Source organism: Vigna umbellata, chromosome 3, assembly GCF_029865625.1.
Source record: "Vigna umbellata cultivar VRB3 chromosome 3, Vumbellata_1.0, whole genome shotgun sequence".
In the NCBI taxonomy this organism is placed as follows: domain Eukaryota; kingdom Viridiplantae; phylum Streptophyta; class Magnoliopsida; order Fabales; family Fabaceae; genus Vigna; species Vigna umbellata.
The window spans coordinates 18,077,163-18,089,560 of record NC_142167.1 but is presented as its reverse complement, the minus strand read 5'-3'; the positions used below and the strand labels follow the sequence as shown (position 1 = coordinate 18,089,560).

Here is a 12,398-nt window from a genome sequence, read left to right as displayed (position 1 = left end):
CTTTTTTCTGGTGTGCTTTGTATATTTAAATCAGCATAATAAAACCGTTTACCTGAATATCCGGTCAGTTACTGAAGTTGATTGTTTAGAAGTTGTAACCGTCAACTCGTGTGTTGACACTGAGTCAAATACTTCCATGATATATAGCCGTGATTCGCGGCGTTATTTAGTCAAGGTGTGTAACTGCTTAACCGTTAGATCATGATGTCGCGTCTTGTATGTCGATCATCATCCGTGTCGACCTAAGTGGATGACGTGTCGCACGTATGCCTCATGTCGCGACATTACTTAAGCGGCTGTCGAGCCTCAAATGGTCGAGAGCGCCACGTGATCCAAGTGGTCGACCACGCTATGTGGTCGAACGTCATTACGGTAACCTTCAGTTGTTTAATTGTTCTCGGGTTATTGGTTAACCGTTGGAGGGTTAGGTATCCTACAGTACAAATTCTAAAACTATTATTTATATTTTAATTGAAGAAAAAATTATTTAACGGATTTGGCACATCCGTTGAGTTTCTTTTTTTTTTAATTTTTAGTTTTTTAATTTCTTGTATTTTAAATTAATATATAAATATTATTTAATTTTTTTAAAATTATTACTTAATTATTTATAAATTAATTTTATTTTATTTAATAAAATAATTATTATTAATTTAATTTATATATTATTATTTAAATAATAAATAAAAAACTTTTTAAAAGTCTATTAAACGGATGTGCCACATCCGTTGAAGTTTTTTTTTAAATAAAAATAATAAAGTAAAATATAAAATATGTAAACGGATGTCAACATCCGTTGAAAGTGAAACGAATGTTGACATCCGTTTTATAGAAGGGCAAATTAGGTATAGGGTGGTGCAAGGAGCGGTTGGTGGTGGTGGAGGGAGCAACTCTCTTTGGGCAAATAATACCTGAATAAATAACATAACAATTAAGAAGGTAAGTTCGTTTTTATTGAACCTGTGACAGTTTAAGGTCCATGAAATAACTAATAAATACAAGGTTACCCCATAAAAGTAAGGATGTTTTACAGAATTCTAATACTCAATTGTGAGAAAAAGTTCATTAAGCAATGTCTAACTTGAACGTCGCAGTGTCTTGCAAGTACCTTCCCTCAGTCTAAAGTCGAAGTGTGTGGAATAGGTGTCCTAGAGATCAGAAGACAGGAAGGCTACAACGAAAAGGTATCTTCCCCCAACCTGAAGTCGAAGTGTGCGGAGTAAGTGTCCCAAAAATTAGGAAACATGAAAGCTACAACGGTGAGGTATATCTTTCAACCGTATACAAATATATACATAAACACTAACCTAAGAGATGTACTAATTAAAAATACCTTATGCTTAAATAATTCGGATTCAATTGGTTAAGTAATTAGTGTTATAATATTTTACATTATAAAATATATCTATATGTTTATTTTATTGTGTTTCACAAAATGTTTTTATTTCACATTTACCACAAAGTTATTGTAAAACTCATGTCTATATCATTAGTCTCTTAACCATATCATTAGTCTCTTAACCATACTAACACATCACTATGTCAACTCATTTGTTTGTAAAATGTATTTTGACATTGATTTAAATTATAAGTTAGAAATGCATAATGGAAGCAACTAAATGTCACATGCATGAGTTAAAACTTAAATCAATATGTAAGGTTAGATACAACATATAACCAATTTTACATCTACAATTTTACATCAATTTTATTTTTAAATGATATGAAAAGACATATCAACATTGAATATTTTTGTGTCATTTTAGTGTCATACATCAATAGCAATACTAATTGATATTATACAACTTACTTTTTACATTGGTTAAAATTTGATGTTAAAAAATTATTTATTTTCTACATCAATAACATCTACGATTAATTCTTAAACTCATATAAAATGTTAAAAATAACTTATATTAAATGTTTTTTAATATTTGAAAAATTATGTTAATTTAATAAAACCGTGTTTACAATATGTTGATATGATAAATATTTATTTTAATATGATTATACTTTTGTAAAAGAGTGAAAATATTTAAAAAAATTCAAATAATTTAGATATTCTTATATATTTCTATTTGGCCCAATAGGTATATTAAAAAGTATAGTTGAATAAGACCGTTTAAGTCTCTTTATTATAGAACTGTTCAAATCTATATTTATTTGAGTTATATTAACCTATTATAATTAAATCTTGAATAGTTTGGTATGTTGATTATTATTTACTATTTTGTTATTGTTTATTATAGTGTTATTATATGCGTCAGATAAATATTATTCTAATAAAAACATAGGCCGATGACCTATATTGATTATATAAATACACATAGTATTTCTAACGAAATAGTCACTCTTTCATAAACATTAATACACACAACTTATATAAATACTAGTACAAAAATGAGTTTTGACGGTATTTTCAACCCAAAATATGTCCATTTTCGAACGTCCTTGTACTTGTAGGAGAGCGCTAAAGTTTGTAGGATCATTGAAAATGGCAATGCAAAAAATTTAACATCTGAAAGTACATGTACATTTCTTTAACGTCATTTGACATTAGACATTTTAGATGTTAATTGTTGTCAGAAATGGTTAATTCGGATGTCAAATTAGTCAAATGACATCAAAAAATGCATTTTTTGACATCATTCCTTGGTGTTTTTTTATAAGTAATTCATTTTTACAGTTTTACCAAACTTGAAAGTAGAAAACCAACAAATGTAATCCATTTTGGCATTTCATATATCAAAAACTTATTTTCAAATTTGTATGAACTAGTCAAAACTATAAACTAAAGTTATCACAAGTAAAAACTTGAAAAAAAAAACCATGAGAATGTGGCTAATAGATATTTGTATTCACCATCACTCATAGAATGAAAAAAGAGTTGTCATTTTGTGCATTATTATCCGACAACCCCTGCACTCTCTATGACTTACCATCACCACTCGTTTTGTTCGCCACTATCTCATATTTCCCACCACCACCACCTTCTTCATCCTCTTCGTGCTTTTCGGCCGCACGATCAGTGGCGCCACCGTGCTTTCCAGCTTCACCGTCGTCACCACGCCCTCTACCTTGCTCTTCTCCCTGTACAACGCGTCCAGCTGGTGGAAATAAGGGCACGTTTTCGAATCTTCCAGTCTCCGTTTGTTGCTTTCCTTCACTTTCTTGAAGTACTTGTTAATGTTCTCCCACTTCTCTTTGTTTCAGTTGTATCGAGCTTCCTCATCGAGGACGAGATCTCCTCCCATAGAGAACCTTTTGGTCCGTTTTCTTAGTACTCTGCATCCAGGTTCGTTTAGAGCGGCAGAAGGCGGCCAACTCGGTGAGGAATGAGGCCAGCTTTCCTTATTCTGATTTGAAGAAGAAACCCTAAAAAGGGATCCTTATTATGATTTGAAAAAACAAAACCCTAAAAGGGATTTGGGCTAGGCCCAACAGATTGAACAATAATTGAAAAGTTAGAAAAACAAAATTAAAAGATAAAATTGTAATTTAATTTTTTTAAGGGGTAACAGATACATCTTACTTGCGTGTACTAAATACCCGTAACGAATTTTATCCACGGATACCCGCGAGTACGGTTTTATTTTGCCATCCTTAGCTACACTGCTCTCATTCATTCTCCTTCAACTACACTCATTCAATTTTCTCTTTCATTCTTCAGAGGACGCTGCTTTCACCCTCTCTACTCCACCAAGATCTTTTTCCCATCATCACTTTCTTTCTTGACTTTTACCTAGTAGTTCTTATCATGCCTTTTATTGTTCAGTAAACTAATAGTAGAAGCAGAAAAAAAATCCGCTTTTGAATTCGAAGCCGCCAAACAGAGTTTCCTCGCTATTCCTGATGCACATGCCCAAAATGAATCCTAAAGTTTTGTTGTTTTATTATTTATTTTTGGAATTATATTGATAGTTTTTTTTTTAATCTTATGTTTATTTGACGTTAGTGTAAATAATATTACAAAAATATTAAAATTAAAAATAAATTCATTTTACTAAAATAAAATTTTGTACAATATTAAAATTAATTTTAATAATTAATGTTAAATTTTTACTCTTTATAAATATTTTTACAATTAAATATAACATTAATTATTATCATTCTATATTACTTTAATAATTAGAGATATTTTGATAATCTTCAAATTTTATCAATTAAACAATTTCTTTTATCCTTTACATTAATCAAATTTTGCACCAATTTTCATAAACTTTAATCGAACTTATGTGATCAAAATCCAAAGAAGAAAACAAGTTGAATTAAGTATGTGACATTTTTCTATCAAATTTAAAAGGAATCGATCACATAATAATATAAGTACTAGTTTATGTTCTGTTATTAAAAATTAAGTTATTTTATCATTTTAAAAACATGTTTACATAAATGTTAAATATATCGTATATTTTATTTTATTAAGTAATAGTTTAAACAAAATAAGCCAAAATTTAAATCAGAAAGGAAAGGCAAAATTACATCTATTTTAGCTTAACTTATTATACTTGTTGTTTCGGTATGAGGTATGGGGACCAAGATATCAACCTAACAATTCTGGATTCTTTCTTCTGATGAGACCATCTCCATGCTATCTTGCCTTTGACGTTGTTGATCCTTCGAGGAAAGTGGGCTGGGCACCTGAAAAAGGCACTCCGACGCTCAAGTTAGATCAGAACTCTCTCTGTCTATGTTTTTCTTAACTAAAAAATGAATGGAATCCTTCTTACCGCCTCCGTCCCTTTACCCATTACCTGGATCTATGGAAGTGGGCCGTAAGTGAGTGGTGGGTCCCTCCACTTCTAGTGCTTGCCGTTACTTTTTACCTGGATCTATTGGAAGTGGGCAGCAAACGTGAGTGGTAGGTCCCTCCACCTCTAGTGCTTTAGCCATTATTAGGACCTTTATCATTGCCTGGATCAATTATTTCCCTGATTCGTGGTCTTTGATTAAGACAGTGTCTTTTTGTTCGTATCTGGTAAACCGCTTGACCTTTGTGGGGGAATTTTATGTCGCGACATCAGACCATAAGTGGTCTATCGCCAAATGATCGACATCGAATCGTGAACAGTTGATCCTCAGTGGTCGATATCAAACGGTCGATCGTTTAGTAATTGTCGATCATCAGATGATCGAAATATAAATATACTAATGTCAGTGGAAGTCGACAGTTGCCAAGTGCTCGACGTTAAATCGTAAACGGTCGACCATCAATGGTCGACATACTAGTGCTCGACATCAGTTCAGATGTGTGTTGGTGAACAGTGGTCGACATTAAGCGGTTGATCGTCAAGTGGTCGACATCAGTTCAGATGTGTGTTGGTGAATAGTGGGTATCCTATGGTACATTTCCAAATTCACTTTTATTTATTTCTAAATACATTCAAACAAACAATAATTATTTCAGCCTCAAATCCCTCAAATATCCATCTACTCACCCTTCCCCACCAATTTTCATAAATTTTATTTCCAAATTCACTTTTATTTATTTCTAAATACATTCAAACAAACAATAATTATTTCAGCCTCAAATCCCTCAAATATCCATCCACTCACCCTCCCCCAATTCCTCTCCCTTGAGTGAACACACCCTTACGATTTGCAGAATTTCAATTTCCCTTCGCTTTGCTACCCTGCACGCTTAGGTTATCGTCATTTCTCCATTGTTCCCTTTCCGTCACTCATCAAGGTAGAAGAGTCGTACTCTGATTGCCATGATATCTTTGTGGGAAAATAATTGGAGAGATTGAATGAGTTCTGCTGTGCCTATATCATGTGTTGCTATGTGATGTACCTGTGTTCATTAGTTATGATCCCTGTTCCTTATAACTTATGATGCTGTGTTACAGCTGATGCATGAATTTTTCTTTTTTAACATTGAATTGATTATCCTATATTTTGACTGTACTAAAACTTTTTGCAGGTGATGTTTTTTTCATGGATTTTTAGCAAAGGTCAGCATATAAAACTCCCGTAACTGTCAGAGGATAGCGTCCCGCTTGTGTTTCTGCAGCGAGTAATGCTTTTATGCCCCGTGATTTGGTGAATGGATAAAGTGTTGTGTGGGCCTTGAAGTTACAATACTCTTCAACCTACAGAATAACCTTTCTTCATCCCTTCATAGAAAATTGTTTTCCAGATACACAAGATGATTCAACATCAAATTGTGCAGTCCCCTGCTAGGCTAGGGCTCGCAAACCCTAACTCTCCTTCAATTCCGAACCCTACCCCTCCAAAGCTCCCTCCAACACAGACCCAGCAACCCCAAGACCGCAACTCTTCAACCCCTTCTTCTGCTCTTCTTTCACTCCTCCCACCCCTTCCCAGAGCCCAAGCACTTCTTCTCCAAATGGCTTCCTTAACTTCCAAAATCTTTGAAGTTTCCCCTAACCGGTCTCTTTGGGTCACTGCCTTCCGTGGATCCCTTCCAACTTTCCTCTCGTTTAATTCATCTACCCCTCTTGACTCTTCTCCGTCTACTGTGAAAGAAATAATTTCCCTCTTTACTGTTCTCCAAACCCAAATATTCGAAGCTGTTGCGGAACTCCAAGAGATTCTTGACCTCCAAGATGCCAAGCAGAAGATGGACCGTGAAATTCGTTCCCAAGATTCAATGCTACTAGCATTTTCTAACAAACTCAAAGATGCTGAGTGCTGCCTAGACATACTTGTCGATGATTACTCTGATTATCGCCGCTCCAAGCGATCGAAATCTGGAGATGATGATTCCATGACTTCATCAACTGTCTCTTCTCAGTTGAAGCTGTCAGATATATTATCGTATGCCCACAAGATAAGCTACACCACCTTTGCACCACCGAAATTTGGAGCCGGCCAAGCTCCTCTTCGTGGAGCAGTGCCACCTGCACCGCAAGAAGAGCAAATGAGAGCTTCTCAGTTGTATAATTTTGCCGACCTTGATGTTGGATTGCCTAAAGAAGTCGAATCCAAGGAGAAAATTGTTGAAGCTATTGTTGAGCCTCCATCACAGATGGATACTAATGCAGTTCCAAATTTGTCCGCGTTTCAAGGAATGCTGCCTCCAGTGCCACCTGGTTGGAAGCCGGGAATGCCTGTCCAGTTGCCTATTGTCGCAACCGGAATCGCGACGGGACGACGATCCATGAAAAATAAAAACGGTTTTTGAAAAAAAGAGATTTGGAGTCGCCACCATAGTTTATTCTGGAAAACTACGGAAAAACCATAAAATGATAAAGCATGGTCTGCGAAAATGAGATTCTAAGTTCGGGAGTCGGTTACGTGTAGGGAAGGTATTAGCACCCTACAACGCTTGCCCTAAGGCAGTACCTTTAACTAAATATGCGAATATGATGTGGTTTTCAAAATGTTTAACTATCCCCTAAAATAAAACTTCTAAATAAACAAAATATATTTTTTAGTTTTTTGTGTCCGACAAGGATTGACCTTGCTCCTACGTATTCTCATTTAGAATGAGAAATCAGGGTTACGTAGTTCTTTTAGAAAACTGCTTGAAAATTTGTTTGAAAATTGATTGAGAATTTTGTTTGTAAAATGATTTTGGATTTTTGGGAAAGTAAACCTGACAAGGACTGGCCTTGCTCCTACGTATCTCCACTTTTGATGGAGAATCAAGGATCACGTAGTTCTGGCGAGCAAGACTGTTTGTTGTTTGAAAATGTTGATGTTTTTTTTTTTGGTTTTTTGAAGCTTTTATATTTTTTGGTATTTTTTGTATAATATTTAAATTTGTGCGTAATGAGCACTAGGCTGATGCGTACGATCGCACGAGCACTCACACGGCTTTTTCTTTGTTTTTCATTTTTTTGCGTAATGAGCACTAGGCTGATGCGTACGATCGCACGAGTACTCACACGACTTTTTCGATGTTTTTTATTGTTTTGCGTAATGAGCACTAGGCTGATACGTACGATCGCACGAGCACTCATACGGCTTTTTTTTGTTTATTTTATATTTTGGGTAACGAGTACTAGGCTGATGCGTACGATCGCACGAGTACTCATACCGATATTTATTACATTACATGTTTTTTTTTTAAGTTTTATATATATTTTTTCATATATATATATATATATATTTTTTTTTGAGAAAAAGAATGTGAAAAGGATTTTTTCTTAATATTATTTTATTTTATAAAATTGGTAATTTTAATATTTTAGTTATTTTTCTTATTTTGTAATTTTTATATGAAGCAAACTAGTCTAATAAATATTGTTTTTTTTTTTGTAATTTTTAATCATGAGAATAATAACAGCTTAAAAATTATTTTTGTGATTTTATGCTTTCAAATTTTTTATTTTGTTAAAACAATGATTGCAGCAACGTAGGAAAAAAAAAAACTAAAGCTAAACCATTTTTTATCTCCATAAAACAAATGGACCAAAGTCCAAACTCTTTTTCCAGAGTTTTAAAAACGGGTTACGTATTTTATTTTTTTTCAAATTTTAGATTTGGACCAAACCCAAATTTCCTTCTCGTTTTCGCAAGATGGGTTAAACCATATACTCTTTCTTCCAAAAACATGGACCGGGCAGGAGCCCAAACTTCCTTTTTTAGGGTAAAACTTTGTCAAAAGCCAGAAAAAGGGAGATCTTTCCTTCCCTTTTCGGAAGCCAGCAGCCAGGGGGCAGTTTCAACTTTCTTCCCCAAATTCATCTCTTCTTCTCCAACACAAAACAGAAACCCCCACTTTCTCTTATTCTTCTATCTCACTCGACAACCACGCACAAAACTCAAATCTCCCTTTCCCAGTCGAGACCGGCCACCGCGTGTCGCCGTCCACGTCGTCGCCAACTCAGCCGCCCACCGTCGAGCCCATCGCCGGTCGTCGCTCCAAGCTTCCCTTCTCCTCTTCGCGCGCGGGAGGTTCTCGCCTTGCACCCTGCAACCGCCACTACCCCCACCGAAGTTGGCCTCCGCGAGCCTCCGAGGCCGTCAAGGGCCGCTCTGTCCGATCTCCACGTCTGCCATAGTCACCGCGCCCAGTCGCCACCTTTCGGACCACGAACCAGGGTCGTGCCGGCAATGGAACCCGCTGCCCTCGCTGGAGCCCGCTTCCTCACCGGCGCCGTCACTTCCCTTTTCTCATTCCCCTTTTATTATTTATTGATTAGTTTGGTGTTTCGACTTCTGAGATTAAGAACGATGGTGTATTGTGTCCGAAACAGTGGTGGCCCCCTTTTTTATGAATGTTCTAACATAGAAACATTGAAGGAGTGGGCTAATCTGATAGGTTGTGTGCAGTTTGAAATGTCAATCACCCTTGTTTTAATGCGTTGGATATAGTAGAGGGTAAAATGGCTTATTCCAAAGGACAAGCTTTGAGTGTATTGGCATGGGATCTGTGATTTAATCTGTTTACTTGGTTTGATACAGGTGAAGGATGATCTTGCATAGCTACGGCCGAAATTGTTAATCAGGTTGAGGGAGATCTTGTTAGATAGAAAAACTAATTCTGTTTCTGTTTTGCTTTGATGTTTTTATTTACGTTACCTGGGTGTTAAAGGATATTGAAATTTTGATGTTGAGGAGTACACACCTATTTTTATTGTTTCAGTACGTATAAGGGAAGCATATATACAAGCATATAGACGTGCATGACTAAAGGCTTTAAGTATACATATAAGCATATAGACGTGCATGACTAAAGGGTTTAAGTAGACGAAAACTTACCTTCGCAGCTTCAAGATGTTTTTCCCTCCTCTCTTCTTGGATTAAATTTCTTTTTTCTTTTCCTTTTCTCCGTGAGGTCTGTTCTCCTAGAAATGGATGATTCTCTCTCTCCCTCTTTTTCAATAAAGTACCTCCTCTTCCTCTGTAAGGTCTTTTTTTTTTTTTAGAAAATCCCTCCTCCCCCTAAGTTCTATGATGAAACATATTTAAAGAACACCAAACTTGCTGCACTGTTTTTTTCAGGAGCCCGACACATCCCCTCAGACATCTTCCTTAATCTGGGATTCTTGTTTTGTCTTTTTTTGCTTTTTTTTTTTTTTTTTTTTTAGACAACTTTCCAGGAATTCAGAGACACATCCCTGATTCCGGATTTTTGATGTCTTTTTTTTGCTTTTTATTAGACAACTTTCCAGGAATTCAGAGACACATCCCTGATTCCGGATTTTTGTTTTGGCGCATAACATATGAACATTTATCTTTATTTATTTTTAATTATTTTATCATTTTTTTTAACATAGCGAAACAACCACAAAATAAAAAAACGAATGACCCACTGTTTGGCCGAACGCCTGAACAAGACCGGACGCCTATGACGAACGGCTGTTCAAAATGAACGATAAAAAAAAAAACACATCAAGAGCGAACGTTTAATTGAAAAATAACCCATCAAGACCGAACGCTTAACTAACATAAGAAAAAGACCGAACGCTATTTGTAGAACAGTTGATTTATATTTTTACGAACGCTAGAAGATCATGAACTATTAGGCCGATCGTTCCAAAACGAACGCTAGTCATCACCATTACACCAAGACCGAACGTTCAAACACATCACGACCGAACGTTCAACAATAAGCACCAGACCGAACGTTCAACAATAAGCACAAGACCGAACGTTCAAACAAATCAAGACCGAAAGTTCAAACAATCAAGACCGAACGTTCAATAATAAGCATTTCAAGAGCGAACGTTCAACAATAAACAAAGGACCGAACGTTCAAACACATCAAGACCGAACGTTTAAACAGTCAAGAACGAACGTTCAGTAATAACCAAAGGACCGAACGTTCAAACACATCAAGGCCGAACGTTTAAACAATCAAGAACGAACGTTCAGTAATAAGCATTTCAAGAACGAACGTTCAGTAATAAGCACCAGACCGAACGTTCAACAAAAAACAAAGGAACGACCGTTCAAACACATCAAGACCGAACGTTCAAACAATAAGCAACAGACCGAACGTTCAACCACATCACGACCGAACGCTTAAACAATCAAGACCGAACGTGGATGAAAATGACCGAACGTTCAACAATAAAGACAAGACGTTCAAGAGCATTAGGACCGAACGTCCAAGCGTTCAACAGCATTAGGACCGAACGTCCAACAATAAACATAACCAACCGAACGTTCAACTTCAACAAGGACGAACGTTCAATTCATCAAGGACGAACGTTCAATTAATCAAGGACGAACGTTGAACACGGATCAAACCGAACGTTCAATTAACAATTACACATGACCGACCGTTCACAAATAGTAGAACGAACGTTCAACAACCACTTGAAGACCGAACGATCAACTCGTCAAGGACGATCGTTGCAAGACATGACGATCGTTCAACATTAATCAAACCGAACGTTCAATTATCATTTAAACATGACCGAACGTTCAATAACATCACATAACACCGAGCGTTCAAAACCGAACATTCACTAACGACGTTCAAAACCGAACGTTCATTAACAATTAAAGCTGACCGAACGTTTACTAACAAAAAGATCGAACGTTCAAACAATCATGACCGACGGTTGAGGCTGAGAATTGACGAACGTCCTAGATATATGGATGGACGAACGGTTGAATAAGGCCAAGGACGAACGGTCGCGAAAGCACAGGACGAACGGTCGCTCAGTGAAAGGACGAATGGTCGCTCAGTGAAAGGACGAACGATCGCGAAGGTCTACCTACGAACGGTGTGGGACGAACGCTCACATCAATGTTCAATACCAAGGTTCATCTCCAAGGACGAGCGCTCTGTTTTTTTTTTATTTTTATTTTTATTTTTATATTTGTTTTTTTTCTTTTTACATATATATTATTTTATTTTTATTTTTGTCTTTTTATGGGAAAATGCAATAAACTAAATTTATTTGTCAATCCGGACGAAATTGGGTGTTGACACCTATTTATTTGCCACTGCCCCCGCCTGGGTGGAAACCAGGAGATCCTGTGCCATTGCCTCCTATGGACTCGCTTCAAATACCGAGATTTGCAGAGCAACAAATGCAACCTCACATTCCTCAGCCCAAACAACCAGAAGTTATTCAAGTGCAGCCAGTTAATTTGGACCTTGGAGGAAGTGACACTAGTGACTATAGTAGTGATGATGCCAGCTCTTATGATGAAGATTGACAAGTTTGTTAAACTGCTCAATCTCCAATTGATAACTGTACAGGTGAGAGATTTTGAGCTTGACTGTTGTATCACTCCCATATGTTATATGTATGTTTTGTCAGTTGTTTCTCAAGAATTTGGTTTTAACATGATGTTTTCAGGATTGACAGGTCGAGAATTAATAAGAACTTTTCATCGCCTTGTTGTTCCTTTTGGTATTTCTGTGTAATTAATATAATCCTCTGCTGAATGCTTAGTGTTTCTGCTTTAGGCTCTAGAGAGCACAAACCATGTCAGTTCTTTGTAACCACGAATATTTCAATAAGCAC

General features: G+C 36.2%; 1 protein-coding gene and 1 long non-coding RNA gene across 3 annotated transcripts; one reads left to right on the top strand and one right to left on the bottom strand.

Annotated features, from left to right (window-relative positions):
• Nucleotides 1–2,704: 2,704 nt before the first annotated feature.
• On the bottom strand, nucleotides 2,705–3,943 carry LOC148201761 (uncharacterized). The gene is made up of 2 exons (XR_015784846.1): nucleotides 3,533–3,943; nucleotides 2,705–3,431 (listed from the first exon to the last, which is right to left on the bottom strand). It is a non-coding gene; the product is annotated as an uncharacterized LOC148201761 (long non-coding RNA).
• A 523-nt stretch (nucleotides 3,944–4,466) lies between these two features.
• Nucleotides 4,467–12,176, top strand: LOC148201760 (mediator of RNA polymerase II transcription subunit 4-like). Of its 2 annotated transcripts, XM_088108856.1 has the most exons (3): nucleotides 4,467–5,689; nucleotides 5,924–7,091; nucleotides 11,864–12,176. In XM_088108856.1, exons 2-3 carry the CDS (start codon nucleotides 6,149–6,151, stop codon nucleotides 12,085–12,087), a joined length of 1,167 nt encoding a protein of 388 aa, XP_087964982.1. In that variant the 5' UTR covers nucleotides 4,467–5,689; nucleotides 5,924–6,148; the 3' UTR covers nucleotides 12,088–12,176. The 2 variants fall into 2 exon arrangements, with proteins under 2 accessions (XP_087964982.1, XP_087964981.1); XM_088108855.1 differs by lacking the exons at nucleotides 4,467–5,689; nucleotides 11,864–12,176 and adding an exon at nucleotides 5,785–5,806 and having other exon boundaries at nucleotides 5,924–9,555.
• The last annotated feature ends 222 nt before the right edge of the window (nucleotides 12,177–12,398 follow it).

Excerpts from the sequence above, each read along its gene's own strand:
- LOC148201760 (XM_088108856.1), top strand. The coding sequence starts at position 6,149 with ATGATTCAACATCAAATTGTGCAGTCCCCTGCTAGGCTAGGGCTCGCA. Across the intron at positions 7,092-11,863 it reads GCCTGTCCAGTTGCCTATTG|ATTTGCCACTGCCCCCGCCT; the intron begins TCGCAACCGGAA and ends TGACACCTATTT.